This window comes from Natator depressus, chromosome 19 (genome assembly GCF_965152275.1).
Source record: "Natator depressus isolate rNatDep1 chromosome 19, rNatDep2.hap1, whole genome shotgun sequence".
In the NCBI taxonomy this organism is placed as follows: domain Eukaryota; kingdom Metazoa; phylum Chordata; order Testudines; family Cheloniidae; genus Natator; species Natator depressus.
The window spans coordinates 17,577,261-17,595,261 of record NC_134252.1 but is presented as its reverse complement, the minus strand read 5'-3'; the positions used below and the strand labels follow the sequence as shown (position 1 = coordinate 17,595,261).

Below are 18,001 nucleotides of genomic sequence, written 5' to 3'. Positions count from 1 at the left end.
GATCGTGTGGTGTGGTCTGGATGAAAGCTAGAGGCATGTAGGTAGGAATAGCGGTCAGTAGGTTTCCGATATAGGGTGGTGTATATGTGACCATCGCTTATTAGCACCATAGTGTCAAGGAAGTGGATCTCTTGTGTGGACTGGTCCAGGCTGAGGTGGATGGTGGGATGGAAATTGTTGAAATCATGGTGGAATTCCTCAAGGGCTTCTTTTCCATGGGTCCAGATGCTGAAGATGTCATCAATATAGCGCAAGTAGAGTAGGGGCATTAGGGGACGAGAGCTGAGGAAGCGTTGTTCTAAGTCAGCCATAAAAATGTTGGCATACTGTGGGGTCAGGCGGGTACCCATAGCAGTGCCGCTGATTTGAAAGTATACATTATCCCCAAATGTGAAATAGTTATGGGTGAGGACAAAGTCACAAAGTTCAGCCACCAGGTTTGCCGTGACATTGTCGGGGATACTGTTCCTGATGGCTTGTAGTCCATCTTTGTGTGGAATGTTGGTGTAGAGGGCTTCTACATCCATAGTGGCCAGGATGGTGTTTTCAGGAAGATCACCGATGGACTGTAGTTTCCTCAGGAGGTCAGTGGTGTCTTGAAGGTAGCTGGGAGTGCTGGTAGCATAGGGCCTGAGGAGGGAGTCTACATAGCCAGACAATCCTGCTGTCAGGGTGCCGATGCCTGAGATGATGGGGCGCCCAGGATTTCCAGGTTTATGGATCTTGGGTAGCAGATAGAATACCCCAGGTCGGAGTTCCAGGGGTGTGTCAGTGCAGATTTGTTCTTGTGCTTTTTCAGGGAGTTTCTTGAGCAAATGCTGCAGTTTCTTTTGGTAACCCTCAGTGGGATCAGAGGGTAATGGCTTGTAGAAAGTGGTGTTGGAGAGCTGCCGAGCAGCCTCTTGTTCATATTCTGACCTATTCATGATGACGACAGCACCTCCTTTGTCAGCCTTTTTGATTATGAGGTCAGAGTTGTTTCTGAGGCTGTGGATGGCATTGTGTTCTGCACGGCTGAGGTTATGGGGCAAGTGATGCTGCTTTTCCACAATTTCAGCCTGTGCACGTCGTGGAAGCACTCTATGTAGAAGTCCAGTCTGCTGTTTCGACCTTCAGGAGGAGTCCACCCAGAATCCTTCTTTTTGTAGTCTTGGGAGGAAGGTCTCTGTGGGGTAGTATGTTGTTCAGAGGTGTGTTGGAAATATTCCTTGAGTCGGAGACATCGAAAATAGGATTCTAGGTCACCACAGAACTGTATCCTGTTCGTGGGGGTGGAGGGGCAGAAGGAGAGGCCCCGAGATAGGACAGATTCTTCTGCTGGGCTAAGAGTATGTAACCCTTCTGCCCATCAGAGTTGGCAGCAACAAGGGCCGGGTTCAATATCTAAGGGATTCATTCTAATAACACAATGCAAATCGGCTCGAGCCCCCACCCAGCGACCTGGGACAAATATATACTACCCCCGCTGGGCGCCTCCAAGAGGCAATACTTCCCCTCTCGCAAGCACATAGTCTGAGTGTAGCAAAAAGTCTTTTAATAACAGAGAGAAACAATGTGGCATTATGTTGGGGAAACACCACCAACAGGATTCGTAACACAACCCATGAGCAAAAAAACCACCCCAAGCAAATTGGGGTATGCTCTTTCCCTTTGGTTCTTGAGTCCAGCAACCCCAAATCACCCAAAGTCCAATGACCCAAAAGTCTCTGTCCCTGGTCAGGGCAGCCCCAGAGTTCAAAAGTTTATCTGCAGAGCTTTACCTCCCACCCTGGGTGGAGATGGGGGGGGGGGGGAGAGAGGTAAGCAGCACCTTACATGATCTGAAGCTGACCGCCCCACAGCTCCATAGGCCTTTGCTCCGCTCCACCAGCCACCCCCACAAACTGCTTTGCTCGGCTCTGCGGCCCACAAGCAGCTCCTGCCATCCCACAAACTGCTCCACTCGACGAGCAGCTCCAGCTGTCCTATGAACTGCTCCACCAGCCTGTCCACAAGGCACTCCAGCCGTCCCACAAACTGCTCCACAATATATCTTCAGGCTCCCCCTCTACTTAACACAACGCTCAGTGAGTTCAGCTCTTAGGTGAATTCAGCTTGTAGTAGGGGAGCCTCAGTGCTGGTGCAGTATTAGCCCAAAGTGAGCGCAGCAGCCTGCTAATGGAATCAAAAGTAGCTCTGACATTCCACAGTGGAGAGAGGAGGAAGTGCAATTAGCATGTAAGGCCCTCACCAAGTGGCCCATGCCACCAAGTATTAATACTTGTCCCCAACCTCTCTCAATTCACACAGTTTTGGAACCCATGACCCTTGCTTAGCGAGTGCTACTTAGTTGATGGTGAGTCCCTCCATCATAACAAAAGGCCAAGTACAGTTCCAAGCACAGTTCCCATAATCAGGGTAATAACAATTTATTCTTCCTGCCCCAATAACAGAGACACTGGGGATCCCACAGCAGCCAAAGTGACCATTTGGGCAGCTATGGCCTCATTCTAGGTGGGGTGGGTGTGCCTATGCAAATGAGATCAGCCCCTGAAGTTCTTTTCCACAACTTGCCACACCTCACCACCAGATGTCAGGGTGGAGCTCATCCTGACTCTGCTCACAAGTATAGTTGGATAGATTAACAATATTGCTGGGTGGGTTGAGGGAACCACTGTTGTGGCCCCTTGTGGCATGTAGTAGTTTAGTGTCCTTTTTCTTTTGTAGAGAAGCAACGTGTGTGTTGTAAATGGCTTGTCTCGTTTTAGTAAAATCCAGCCACGAGGAAGTTTGTGTGGAAGGTTGGTTTTTTATGAGAGTATCCAGTTTTGAGAGCTCATTCTTAATCTTTCCCTGTTTGCTGTAGAGGATGCTGATCAGGTGGTTCCGCAGTTTCTTTGAGAGCGTGTGGCACAAGCTGTGAGCACAGTCTGTGTGGTATGTAGATTGTAATGGATTTTTTACCTTCAGTCCTTTTGGTACGATGTCCATCTGTTTGCATTTGGAAAGGAAGATGATGTCTGTCTGTATCTGTACGAGTTTTTTCATGCAGTTGATAGATTTCCACTCCATACAGCTAAATTCAGTGCCTTGCATAATGACAGGTTTCAGAGTAACAGCCGTGTTAATCTGTATTCACAAAAAGAACAGGAGGGCTTGTGGCACCTTAGAGACTAACCAATTTATTTGAGCATGAGCTTTTGTGAGCTACAGCTCACTTCATCGGATGCATTCAGTGGAAAATACAGTGGGGAGATTTATAGACATAGAGAACATGAAACAATGTTTATTTGACATTATTATTATTATTATTATTATTTTATTTTATTTTATTATTTGACACCCCATGTTTATTCCCCCCCTCCAACCCCCCACTGTTCCTCAGACGTTCTTGTCAACTGCTGGAAATGGCCCACCTTGATTATGACTACAAAAGGTCCTCTCCCCCCCCGCCCCCCCCCGCTCTCCTCCTGCTAATAGCTCACCTTAAGTGATCACTCTCCTTACAGTGTGTATGGGAACACCCATTGTTTCATGTTCTGTGTGTATATAAATCTCCTCACTGTATTTTCCACTGAATGCATCCGATGAAGTGAGCTGTAGCTCATGAAAGCTTATGCTCAAATAAATTTGTTAGTCTCTAAGGTGCCACAAGTCCTCCTTTTCTTTTTAGGAAGAAGACCAGTGTTCTATGGTAACAACAACCTTTCGCAGACCCCTCGACAGTCTGCAGAGCCCCGGGGGCCCACGGACCACAGATTGACAAGCACTGCTTTAGAGTAACAACAACACTGGCTTACACATTCTCTGGCCTCTAACTCTTTCAGCTTCTCTGAGAATTTCAAGGACAAAGGGAAAAGGTACTAGAATGAGTCTGGATTTGCTCTTTAATGAGGCAAATCTCTCTATCTCCCAAAGTACAGATACCATGCTCATCACCCTAGCAACAGGCAACCTTTCCCATGTTGCTGTGTGGGATCAGATGGTGACCTTGAGAGGAAAAGGCTCTGCCCTCCATTTTCATAACAGTTACAAACAAAAAACTACTTTAAAAGAACATGACGGCTGCAAAGTCAATTAAGCCTCCTTGTGCCCACATGTAACCCCCACACCTCCCGGGTGTGGTGCTCTGGCCCACCTAGTGGCACCGAGACCACTTGGAGAGAGAGATAAAATGAGTCTGCTCTACAGCCTTAGCTAGCAGCCAGTTGGCTTTTAGCTCATGAGGTAGAGGCTCATGCACTAAGCCCCAGAGATCCCCGGTTCAATCCTGCCCTTCAATAACTGGAGGCTGTCGGTGTTACATATGCATTATATAATACACACCTTAGTTACATGGGCACATACAAGTTTTTCCACAGAGCTTTTCTCATTTTCTCACTCAGTGCACAGGGAGGACGGCAGCTAGTTAATATTTTGTTTTATCCTAATTGGTCAGTGTGTGGCCCAGGCCTCATTAACTGCACACTATTCAAACCCTGCTCTGAATACAGAATCATTAAGCTCCTCAGGGACTTTTCTGTGGGGCTGAGCCAGGGTATTATCCCCATTTTGCAGATGGGGAGCTGAGGCCCAGAGATTAATGTCCACTGCTTTTGGTTGCCCAGATTGAGATAGCTAAGCCGATTTTTTTCCCAGTCCTTAGCCTTCGATAATTGTTGATAAAGCATGGCTCTGACTGACCTTAGCTGCAGCTGTGAGTGCTCAGCACTGCTGCAAACCAGACCCCAGGCTCACAAGTGAGGCACCTGGAAAATGAGGAGCAGTAACTTCCCCAGCATCCCATGGGAACTCTGTGGCAGAGGCAGAGATAGAATCCAGGGCAGCATTCAACTGCCTTAACCATGACAGCATCCTTTCGCCCCATGCAGTCCTTATGAGCACCAACTATTCCTGTGCCACCCGTGCTAACGGAGTAACTGACCCCAGTAGTAGTTTGTCATCCTCTAAGCAGACCAGCCACTAGAGGGCGATGATACACACGCTTTGTCAGTGGGCTTCATAGATATTTGCTGACAGCAGAGGAATGGTGAAACTTGGGAGTCTTGGGTTCCATTTCAGGCTCAAGAGAGAAATGTGTCTAGCGGTCACAGACCCTTTTGCCTCTGTTCCTCCCAATCTGAAACCCCAAGAAACCTTCTGCCCCACTCCCTCCAAGCTGTCCCTGTGTCCATCCTGTCTCTCCCCCACTTCCCTAGCTCCTTGTCCAAGTCTCCCCTGAAACCCTGACATCCCTCCCCAGTCTCCCCTCCAGCTCCTGTCTCTCCACCCTTGTCCCAATCTATTCCCTCCCCCAATCTCTAGGTCTAGCTCTTGTCCCATCTGTGTTTATGTCAGGCTGTTTCCTCCTCCATGCTTCCTGGGTGCCAACACAGAGGGCATCACGAGCCCAGGAGAGACAGTCGCCCTGCTCTCAGTTTCTGTGCCTGTCCCCACCCTGGCCCAGAGCAGCCAGAAGCAGCAACTGCAAGCAAAATTCCTTGTAGCCCCTGCAGCCCTGGCCCGGTGCAGCTGGGATTTTCAGAGAATTTAGCAGCCAGACTCTAACGAGTCTCTACTGAGCATGTGCACACTGATTTTTAAAAAGGTTTATAATGTGGCCAAATTTGGGTAGTTTTTCACAGGAACAGCGAAAGGCACATCCCTGATATCAGGTGACCTTTTCCACCTGCCCCCCACCCCACCCCCGTCCCAATGTCAAGCCCCTACTAGAGCTTTTCAACAAAGTGACTGGAAGAATTTTAACATGGACCAAACAACGTATTTTTCCTTACGCTCATTCTCGGAAGTTGCTAAGCCATTTTTGCTGAATTTTCCAACAAAATTCAACCAGAGGCAGAGGGGAATTTCAGCCTGAATACTTAAAGTTTGGCCAAGTTATAAGCAACTGAAAACAGGGCATCATAATGGGGGCACAGATACATGCTACTCTAATTTTACAGACAGGGAAATTGAAGGCTATGCTTTATGTGAGCTGCCCAAGGGCAGTGTTTCCTGACATTGGGAGCTCCTCAAACCAAAGCACTAACTTCACAGGGAGGTTCGAGCATGAGCGTTATCGGTCGTGTCTGCACAGCCTGGGTAACCTCCCAGCACTGACAAAACTCCCAGCGTGTACTGGGCTCAGAGTAAAACCTGAGCAGAGGCTCCTCTTTGGAACAACCAAAGTCCGGGGCCTGTTCCTGACTCTCCTTCCAGAGATGAGTAACTCCCACTGAAGTCAATGGATGTCACCAACCTGGGTGTACTGCCCTGGCCCATTCCCACTGATGTCCCAACTGTCCTGCTGCAGGTAATTGCCATGGACATTACTGAGGGCTCAGTGCTTTGGGAAATCAGGAAACTAGAAACTTTACTTATTATGGAAGATTCAGGGATTCCAAGCCCAGGAAGGACCATTGTGATCCTCTAGCCTGACTCCTGTACATGACAGGCCAGAGACCTGCCCCAGAATAATTCCTAGAGCGGATCTTTTAGAAAAACATCCAGTCTTGATTTAACAATTGTCACTGATGGAGAACCCACCATGACCCTTGGGGATTGGTCCTGCTTTGAGCAGGGGGTTGGACTAGATGACCTCCTGAGGTCCCTTCCAACCCGGATATTCTATGATTCTATGATTCTTGCCCTAACTATGCTAGAGAAACAGTGCCACAAAGCATTGCTAAATGTCCAAAGGAAATAAACTGGAAATCTAGATTGGGGACAGATTTTCTGCTAACATCTCTCAGTTCTTGTTACTGTAGGTGCCACAGGTGACCACACCAAGTACAGCGTTTCCAGAAATGATGGGATTGCCACGAAGACAAGATTCTTTTCGGAATGATACAATCTAGGCTGAATATCAGGAAAACCACTCTGGCAGTGAGATCTTAGTGGGTGTGACGTCATCTCAAGAAAAGGACCCACGGCCCCATCACTTGGGACGTTCAAACATGGACTGGACGCAGCCCCAGCAAACGCTCCATAGCGAACAACTCTGTAATTGCCAGCTGCTTGTATTGCTCCAAGTTAGCCATTCCAGCAGCACTCCTGCCTGCCAGCCTGCATGCTAATTGGACCCACCACAGCCATCACAGTCTGGGAGCACTGAGAGAAGTCACCAGCAGTGTTCGGGGAACTGCTGTTTATTGTGGGGAAATGAGAGATTATTAAGCCCTGCAAGGCAAAATGACTCTGCCGGATTGCGTGGGGGTGCTGCATGGGGGTGATGAGGGAGAGGTAATGGCCACACCTGAGCATTTCCTGAGCGAAGGCAGCCTGGGCAGCTGTCCCCTGGACGCTCCATGTAGGGCACCCCGTGCTGAACACATCGGACGGGTCTTTAGAGCAAAGAACAAGCTACTAACCCCTCAGGCATATACACATGCAAATACACACACACACACACACACACACACACACACACACACACACACACAGAGGCATTCACAGCCTACACACACAAAGATACACACACAGCTAAAAAACTCAGATGTTCATATCTATTAATATACATACACCCCCACTGCACAAAAACTTAGCTATATTTACACACACACAAATATACACACCCCAAACCTCAGCATGTCCACGTGCAAAGTGTATCTGCACAGTGACACATGCACACCTATGCAAAACAAAGAAGTGTACAAACACAAGCAATGTTTAAACTAGCACACATGAAAACACATGCACACAAACACATGTTTGCGCAATGCAACATAGCACTCCACACACACACAAACGAGCACACACACCAATACAGGTATGCACACACACATGTACTTGTGCACACAGGCAAACACCCATGTATGCTTGCACTCCCACAAGGACATGCCGACACTCATGAATACCACACTGCATATGTGCACGCACAAATGTTCTTAGACTGTAAACTCCGTGTAGAGCTACATTACATCCAAGGTGTGATGGGAGCTCAGGTAGCCCATACCTGCGCTTGCTTCACTCGCGCTAGCATGGCTAAGAATAGCAGAGTAGCAGGCTTCAGCAATGCACGTAGGTCCCCGGGGGCTTGTACAATCCACGCTGAAGCCTGCACTGCTGCATCTGCACAGCTAATTTCAGCCGTACTATGGTAGGTAAATCTAGCGAGGGTCTGTCTGCCCTTGCTGCAGTCACACCTGAGTGCACTGTAGACATACCCTACAAGACAACAGGCTACATCCTCAGCAGGTCTTGGCCCTGAAATCAATGGAACTGTGCTGATTTACACCCACTGAGGGGATGGTTGGGCAGGGAGACCCGGAAGACGGGGGTGTCAATTTAGAGGAAATTTTGCAATCTCTAATAACCTTCCCCATTCGAGGACCCAGGCCCTCTTTCCAAACTCCTCTTCTTCCATAGCGGAAAAGATTACATAGTTCCCGGTGCTCCGATGACAAGACGTGCATGGGCTGGGGGAGGGGCTTTATGTTTAATAATTCCTGCGGGGTGACTGGTGTCTCCTTCTCATCCTTCCTGGACAGCCGCGGCTTGAAAATGGCTCCCTTGGTTCTTGCTGGGATGTTAACCCCCAGATCTCAGCTGATGAGCAAAGACTAAGGTTGGGATTTTTCAGAGTTGGGTTCCTCCTTTAGCCCTTTAAAAAAATCCCAGCCCAGTGCAACTACCGCAATCATTGAGCAACGAAGGATCAAGGGCGGGCAGTGGAGTTCCTGCCTCAGTCCCCACTGCAACCTGACTGGAACTGGGCCTGAGCCAATCATTGAACGCCACAGCCTTAGGGCCAGTTCCTCTGCTGGTATAAATTGCGGTAGGTCTACTGACTTCAAAGGAGCTTCACTGATTTACACCAGCTGAGGATCTGGATTTGACTCTCTTGGGTCAGGAAGCCGCAGAGAAACAGGCTTAGGGACTGGGAGCAAATGTTAAATCTCATCCTTTCTGAGCTACATAGGCCTTGCCCGAGGCATCGTTCCTAGAAAAAGGAGGCCCCTGGGAGATTTTTGGCTGGGGGGGGATACCTAGAGCAACTGTATTTGCATGCAGTCCCAGATAGCCCCCTACTCCTAGCCAGCTCGTCCTGCTCCCCCAGGGCCAAATCCCTCTCAGCATCTCTCCTCCACAACCTGGCTCTTGCTATAATGAGGCACGGAAGGCTTGTGCAGCCTAGCAACACTTGTGATCTCTGGGGTGACTTCCACCCTCCCGGCCCCGCACTGCCTCAGGGCGTGGAACACGTCTATCTGCCAGGCAGAAACCCTTTCCTGAGTTAACCAGTGGGACGTGTGCTTTCACCTGTCACTTCCCTTCTACTGCCCCGAGGAAGATCATGGAGCCCCAGGAAATCCCATGTGTCCTAATAGCTGCACATGGCCTGTGTTCTCTCCAGCTGTCGTGTTCATTAGGTTTGCCACCTGTCCAGGCTTTCCAGAATGGTCCCTTTTTTGAAGTAGCTGTAGGGTTTGTACCTCAGAGGTGGCATTTATCCATTAAGCCACAGTCCCCAAACAGGCGTCAGCATCTGTCCCCCTCCCCCATAGGATGTGCACTCACAGGCCAGCCTTTAAGAGCTGAGCAAGCTGACTCCAAGTGTCCTGTTCACGTGCCACCATCCCTTAGATGCACTCTGAAAGCCTCTGCAGTATCTGGCCCACAGACGCTGATGGAGATGGATGTATGTTAGAGAGGAGATGAGGACTTTATAAAAGTTCTCCCTTCTGTAGAACAGAAACTCACATTTCTATAGCACCTTCCAGTCCTGAAGGAGCCCAAAGCACTTTCTAAACGGTATGCAGTAGATACAGAAAATCCCTTCTTCTGTCTCTGAAATGTAGCCACTTCCGAGGTGGAACTCAGGGACTGCTTAACAGTGCAGAATAACATTACATGTAGAGAATGAATATATCCAGGGAGCCACGGCTGCCCATCTCCAGTGCCCCATGTAGGGGTGTGACCCTGAACACAGCAGAGGGATTCATTGTCCCCCACTCCTGTCCCAGGTTCTCCCACTGGCATAGGGTAGATGAGATGCCAGACTCAGCTCCTTTGCTCTCTCCCCTCACAGCCAAACCTCTCCCACTCCCTCCCTCTCTCTTCTCCTCTCTCTCACTCCTGCTTGCTGATCACCTAAGAGATCTACACAATCACAGTAATAAGCCCAAGGCCCAAAGTCAGCTGAGGCTCAACCAGCTGAACCTCCCACTGACCTTGATGGCTGGCAGCAGGGATGAGTTTTCCCCTTGTCTGGTTTGAAAATCACAGTTATTCTTCACTATTACATGCTTCTTGGGTGATTTTTGTTTGCTGTCAACTTTCGTTACTGCCCTTGGATTCTTTCCCTAGATAATGGGGGGTGGGGGGAGGGGGAGAGACAGACACACATAGACACGTACAGAGATGTCAGCCCCTCCACACACTCAGAGAGTGGGACACACACACAGGTGAAATCTAGATTTGTTCTGATAGCCCCTGAAGGTAAATAGAACCTTCTCCTATGAAGTGTCTCAGTTGCAAGGCAGCTGATCTAATAGTAGCCTTTATTAGCTGCTTTGATGACTGCACAAACTATTCTTTTATGTAATACACGTGTCACCCACATTTTCATGTTCTAAATCCGCTTAAGTCTTGACTGGCTGCAGGCTCCTTTCCTGCCAAAGCGGCTCTTCAGCAGCTGGAGAAGGCTGAGTGCCCTTGGGTGTGGCAGCTGGAGAAGGCAGAGTGCCCTTGGGTGTGGCTCGCGGCTGGAGACCACCCCTTTCCTCTAGACTGCAGGGCTCAGTCCTGGAGCCTGTGCTGAGCAGCGGAGAGCTAGGAAACGTTTGGGGAAAAACCCAGAATCTGGTGCCTCAGTCAGAGGCTCAGCGCGGTTCAGGCCCCCGCTGGCCGCCGTCTGCAGGGCAACGGTTCCGTGCTGAGGAGCGCACCCTGACGTGCTGCGCGGGGAATGCCACGCTGGCACAAGGGCTCCACAAATCCTGAAAATGGCGTCTGGGTGCCGAACTCCTCCAGCCGGCACCTCCTAACACGCGCAACAACCCTTAGGGCTTCTCGGCCACGGCTGCAGAGGAAGCCTATGTTAGAGTCACGAGAAGATTCGAAGCCAGGGCTTCAGTCATGAGACCCCCCCTTCCCTTCCAGTCACACAGGGCTATAGTGCCCGCACTCCCCACCTCCAGTTTGGGACTATGCCACTATGCCCAGCTTTGATCTTGATGCCTCTTTGATCTGGTTGCCACAGGCAACCTTGATCTGGTTGCCACAGTCCTTTTAGCTCAGATGCTTGGAGCTGGGTTTGTGGCCTGATTTTATTCTCAACAGATTCCGCTCCCTGAGACTCCGCTGGCTCGACTGCCTCACCATCCCCGTCAGGGACAGCACTGTGTGGCGGATACAGAGCCCGGCCGACAATTACATCTCCAGCCAAGCCCTCCTCTCCTGCGAGAGGGCTGCGGTCTGCTCATGATGTCCTGGCGTCCCCACCGCCAGCCTGGCCCTCACTCTCCATCTCAGCTCAGGGCTGCTGCCCGGACTGACCCGGCTCCCAAGCCTCAGGAGGGGAGCTCGGGAACTGAACGCAGCAACTGTACATTTGGGCTTGCTCCCCTCCACCAGGGCTCCCAGCCCTGTGAGGGAGAGATGGGAGCTGGGACTCAAAGCCAGGCTCCTACTGGCCAAGGCCGCAGCACAACACCTGGATTTACCGACAGGCTTCCCTGCGCTAGCTGCCACGTCCGCACTGCACAGCGAGGCTGGCCGGGGCGGGCGGCCCAGATCCACAAAGGTCCTTAGGGATTTGAAACCAAGGGGAGTTAGGGGCCTAAATACCTTTGTGGATCTGCCCTGTAAAGCACCTAGCACATTTCTGCAGGGCCCAGAAGTCCTAATTAATCATCATTAGGGGGAGACTGATCTACTGCAAACACTACCAAACCCCATGCCATGCTGTGCCCTGTGTGTATGATCCACACCCTGGTGTGTACAAGCCACACCCTGGGTTTACCACACTCTTCCTCCCCCGTCCAGGCTTCTGCGCAGGGGCTCCGTTATGCCGAGGTATCAGCCGGAAATGTGCTGCTGACAGAGATGAGGGGTTGGATGTGTTCTGTTATTGGGGGCTAGGAAAGACACTGCTCCCGGAGAGAACAAAGGTCAAAAGGAGGCAGGTTCCCTGCCTAGGCCCGCAGTGGAGCTGGAGTCATCCGTAGCCGAGGTTCTCAAGCTTTTCCTTTCTGAGGCCCCCCCAACATGCCATAAAAACTCCACGGCCCACCTGGGCCACAACAGCTGGTTTTCTGCATATAAAAGCCAGGGCCAGCATTAGGTCAGGGGGTAGCAAGCCGGGCAGTTGCCTGGGGCCCCACGCCACAGGGGCTCCCATGAAACTACATTGCTCAGGCTTTGGCTTCAGCCCCAGGTGGCAAGGCTCTGGGCTTCCGCCCCATGCAGTGCGGCTTCAGCTTTCTGCCCTGGGCCCCAGCATATCTAATGCTGGTCCTGCTTGGCGGCCCCTCTGAAACCTGCTCGCTGCCCCCGAGGGGGCCCTGGACCCCTGGTTGAGAAACACTGATCTACAGGGCAGGGAGCTGGCTTTTGGGCTGCAACTCAGGCAGGCGGTGACCCGCTTTGAGTGCACGGATTTTGCAATAAATGCAGAGCGCTGCTTACAAAGGTAGCAGGCCCCTCACCCATCTGCAAGAGACAGGCTGCCCAGGGAAGCTCACGGGAGCACCTTCTGGCTGGCTCAGGAGCAGCACCATGAGTTCTGGAGAGGGCTCTGGCTGGCTGTCCTTGGCTAGGACAGTTACTGCGCCGCAGCAGTGAGGGTGACGCAGAGAGGCACCACTGATGAATTCGTCTCAGCCGTGTGTCTCCTGCACTTGAGTCTGGTGATCTGAGACAAGGGAGGCGGGACCAGGGTGCACCAGGAGAGGTGCAGTTAGTGCACAGACCTGGGCACCAGGGTCTGCTCCTGACTCAACCACAGACTCCCTGTGGGACCTTGGGCAAGTCACTTAACCTGTCACCTCTGGCTCCACCTCCCAGTGACACGCCTCCTCCCAATACCCACTCCTCTCCAGCCCCACCCCCCAACGAACCAGACTCTCTGTTCCTCCAACATAGAACCAACTGCTTCCCATCCAATAAGCAACCACTTCCTTCCCAGGCCTCCCCTCACAGCCAATCCCTTCCTCTTCCACCTCTGCTACTCCCCACCCAGTAACCAATCCCCTATCTCGCCTGGTGCCGGCCCCCTCAGAGCCTTTGTTCAGAGTCACAAACACCCTCCAGGAAATAAAAACCCAGACGTCAGGGGGGAAGTGACTCAATTTGCCGCCGTGGCTGAACATATGCAAACTCCCAGCTAATTCCTTTGGGGACCGGAGCCAGTGGATGGCTTCCTGGGCCACATGCCTACAGCTGGTGTCTCAGGGACTCCCCTGGGAGTCTCTCATCAGAAGTGGAGCGTGCTGCTGTTTGTCATCCCTCCCCCTCTGGGGCCCTTTGCACTCAGCAGATTTTCTCCTGTGCGATGTTACCGATGTGACCGCTTCCCTTCCAGGAAGGAGGGTGGAAATTTTCCAAGGTCTTACACGTGTGTCTCGCTCCCCACGGGAGGGAATGACCCGCCTGCCCAGGCCTGTCTGAGCCGCCAGCTGTTTCCTCCCCCTTAAAGGCTGTGAGCATCTCTGGGATTCCCTGACACATGAGCCATCCACTCCAGACAGATATTACAGGGCCTTCCCTGCTATTCCACAAGGCTCCACCGACCCAACAGACCCCCCAGAGAAGAGAATAAAGCCTGGCGTGTGTATGGGATTGGGCCCATGATTGCAGCTTCCTGGCTCAGAGGCAGCACTTGAGCATTTTGGGACCCAAGCCACTGATTAAACAAAGCCAGGACCCAAAGAAGGAGCCCACAGCACCTGTCAGGGGAGCAAGGCAGACTAGATCAAGGTGCTCCAGGAGGCGCTGAGCTTTAGAGGGCAGAGCAGGGGAATCAGGACGCTTGGATCCTAGCTTGGGGCTCCTCAGAAGCAGCTAGTATTTTTTACGAGTTTAATCCTGGCAGGAGAATTTCAGCAGCAATTGGATGTCAAGCGTACGGCAGTGAACTGGGTGCGTCCCGTCATGGCCTCCCATCCTCTTCTCTATTATTCCACACTCCCCCACGCCCGCCCATGCTGTTTACTGGTGGGACCCGGGCACTAGGTAACTCTTCAGTTCCGAATGGCTCTTCCTGGGGATACTGGCTCTGATCACACAGTGGGTCCAGATTCTGGGTTCCTCTCCTGGAGCAATCAGAGACCCCGCCCTCCCACATACATTACATTGCTGCCCTTTTCCAGGGCACCCCATCTGTCCCCCTCCAGCTAATATCCCAGCCTCAGCCCAGACAGAGTCACAGGGCCCAATTCCAAGACAGTGTAAGTGGGTCCAAGTTAGCAGCGTTTTGCATGCTCGTGGGAGACCTGAAATTAAGGGCCAAACTGCCGTGTGATGCTGGCATAGAGCCAGAATAACTAACAACAGCATCCGGCCCATCGGGGCTCGTGAAAGCTACCAGCCAAGGAGGAAATGTGCCTCTGAACGGCTGAGCTTTGAATTCCATCCCCAGTAGACGGGTCTTAGTTAGGAACAGTCCTGAGCACCGCGACGAGAGCACATCGAGGCCCACCCCTTATTAAGTGACTGCCCTGGCACATAGCAGGAGGCTGTGAAGTAAAAGGCAGGGGCTTGAGGAAAACAGCTCAGTCTGCTGTTGCCACCTCACATCCTCCTCAGCCTCCCATCTCCTGCTCCTGCCCCCAGAGTCCCAGGCACAAGGTTTCTCCACACCTTCCTTATCCCTCTGCCGCATGCCACCTTTCGCCATCCGCCTCCAGGGACATCGGCAAGTGCGAGACCTCAGAGCGCGGTTAGCAGCCGAGCAAGACCGTAGGTCTGCCTGGGCCACTTGCATTTAAGGGCAGCTTCGGGTCCCGGTTTCTCAGACGGACTTGCTGGGTGGAGGTTGCGGGTGGCGGGGGCGGGAAACAGGGCTTTTATGGCGGCAGAAATAGCACCAGCCATGCGTGAGTCTTCCTGCTGGGTGGGGCGATGAGCCCATCTCTTCCTCTGCTGCATCACTCCCGCCATTTATATCAAGCCCTGCTGGGTTTCATCGCCCCTGCCTGACCTAAACTGCTGTTCAACAGCTGCCGCACTCCACCCCAGCGACAGCTGCATTTCAGCAGCTGGTGGAAACGATTCCTGCATATCATTGTGTCCTTCAGCTCCAAGCCGTGGGCCAGACCGTGGCCTTTAGAAAATCCAGCAGGGGATGGGGAAATCACGGAACTTTTTGATTGGCAGGGAAGGGAGGGGCTGAGCCTGAGCGCAATTCTCACCCCACCCCCAGCTCTCTGAAAGGCCCTTCCTTACATCTGGAGCTCAGGGGCTGGGGGAGGTGGTGCGGGGCAGAGCCGTGGGGCGTCGCCATTCTCCATCTAGGATCACACGAACCCCCGGAAACCTCCGGGGATGTCCACATGTAAGGTCAGGCTGGACCCATCAGTATTACACCAAGCGCTTCCCCCGCTGCGCTGGAGGGTTCGGGGCAGCCCGTGGGAGCAGCGCGAGCAGAGAACAGCAGCTCCTGGAAAGCAATGCAGGGGCTCTGGGCAGCTGCGTGAATATCCCAGCTCAGTGCCCCAAGAGCCACACTAGGTTCACACGGTCACACCCCCTGCCCACTCCGGGGGGGGGATGAGAGAGGGCAAGGCACCCACCTCCCCCAAGGGGGTGATGGAAGGGGAACCCCACACACTGGACCTCTTTGCTTTGCCTTCCTGTCTGGAAGATTTCCATGTGGCCAGAGGGCACGGGCTGGGCCTGTGTGCCAGGGGCTTGGAGACGGGGTATTCCCAGGGAAACCTGCTGCAATCAAGTGGCAAGGGCAGCACAGGGGCCGTTGCCCTGGTGAAACCATGAGTGTCTGGAAAGGGAACGATCATTTCTGTGTAGCCTCATCCTCCACACCTAGCTCCCAGAGCGCCTGTGAAGAAAGGCAAGAAGCCAGGAATGCTTGTGCTATTTACCAACAGGCAGGGCTTAGCTTCAGGAACCACAGACCCCTGGGCTGCTTTTTAGCTAGGAGGTCTGGGCGTGACCGGCAAGCCCCCTGAATTCAAGCTCTCATCTCAACACACAGCTCAGCACTGCTGGAGCCATTTCTGTTCCCACAGCTGTTGAAATCTGATTTCCTTCTGGAAGCCTGGGACAGAAAGGCTAGGGTGGACCTGGGGTGAAGACTCTGAGGGTGAGGGCCATGAGGGCAATAGAGATATGGGTTTGGGGGTGATGGGGAGATAGGAGGGGGTGGGCATGGTGACCTGCAGTGGGGGTAAGGTGATGGGGTGAGTATGGGAATTTGGGATGGAGCCTGGGTGATAGGGGTGTGGGTTTGGGGTTGATGGGGACCAGGATTGGGAATCATCGGGCCTTGGGTGATAGGGGTGTAGTTGTAGGGGTGATGGGGAACTAGAATAGGATGGATATGAGGTCCATGGGCAGGAAATAGCAGGCCTTGGGAGATAGGGTGTGATTTCTGGGGTAATGAGAAACTAGGACCAGGGGGGGAGCTGGAGTATAGGGATCATGGGTGGGGGTTACAAGTACCTTGGAAGATAGAGATGGGGGGTTGGAGTGATAGGGATCTGGAGTGAATGTTTAGTGTTTGGGGGCTTAGTTGCTCATTTGTAATACTTTTTAATCATACACAGTATATTTGTGTGTCAAAAGGAATAACTCAGCCTGTTCTCAGCTCCATGACACCAGATCCCCCAGCTTAACTCATCCTCACATCCTGACCTGCAAGCTGGGACCACACTTCTGGAGCCGCCTTCCAAGCCAGGTGTAATAATCACAAAAACAGCAGCACAGACACCAGGGATTATTCAGCTACTGAACAGAACACTCCCGGTCATGACGCTGGCATGCCCTGGTTCTGTCCAACACCCACCACTGCTGCTGGCACCACTTAGATTAGAGATTACAAGAAATACCAGCCATGTCCCTGGAGAAGTTTTGCATTTGCGACCCCTTACTCCCTGACGATTGTTAATTACCTCTCCCTGGGTCCAGCGTATTTGTAACCCCTGGGTGAACGTAGTGTCTGGGCATCAGTCCTACATACTCACAAAGATGGAAGCATCATCAGCACTCTGTGATTTTAACCTACTGGAAAGTTTGATTTCCCTGCATTTCAAACTCATGTCCTACCATCCCCACCCCCCATCCATCTGGAGTCAGCCATGTCCTGACATCTCTCTCCCTCTGCTTCTTCATCCTCCTTTGCCCTTTATTCCCCCAAGCAGGCAGCATGCTGCCTACAAGCCCCTTTATGGGGCAAAGACCTCCCTCCCCTGTGTGTGAAATTGACCAGGGCACCCTATGACAGCCTGGAACAATGCCTATCCCACCCCTCAATACTCCTCCCCTTCCTCATTCTCCCTTAATCCCAGCAGCTCCCCAGCCAGAGCAAGCCAGAGCCCCAACACTTACCAAATGCAGTAGGGAGAAATGGAGGGGCTGATCCTGCTGCTGAACCATAAGGGGGTGAAATGCAGAATCCAGCTACTGCCCAAGGAGCCGGGAGCTGCAGGAAACCCAAGTAAAGTCCCTGGACCAGCACAGCCACTAAGACATCCCCTTGTCTAACTGAACTGCACTCACAATGCATTGGGGTACCAGCTGCCTGCCTGAGAGACATACCATTCATTCTGCAGGGGGAGAGTCCCTGCAATTAACCTTGCTCTCCATCCCTGTGCCAAACACAGGGGCACCTCTTCTCTGTCCCAGCCTGTCTGAGGGTCAGAGATCAGGGCCGCTATTTCCAGACAAGTCCCCTGTAAAGAAGCCCCTGAGCCCCCCTTAGGAATCCCCCCAAGTCCCCCCTTGGCTGCCTCCTCAGTCAGTGCTGCTGAGCAGTGCCAAAGATGTGGATTAGCATTTCTGGCAGTGCTGTGCATGCAACGGGAGCCGCCGCCTTTCTCTGGGTGGTGGGTTGTTGGGTTTATTTTTTCCCCCATCAACAAAT

The 18,001-nt window shown here is 52.3% G+C and overlaps 1 protein-coding gene across 1 annotated transcript in view; it reads right to left on the bottom strand.

The window, feature by feature from the left end:
- The window catches only part of LOC141974760 (uncharacterized), a 41,226-nt gene extending 23,471 nt beyond the window's left edge, over positions 1-17,755 (bottom strand). The window contains exon 1 of the mRNA XM_074934735.1: positions 17,467-17,755. Coding sequence (XP_074790836.1) covers positions 17,467-17,514 — 48 coding nt within the window. The 5' untranslated portion in view covers positions 17,515-17,755. The remainder of the gene's footprint in view (positions 1-17,466) is intronic.
- Between the last annotated feature and the right edge of the window lie 246 nt (positions 17,756-18,001).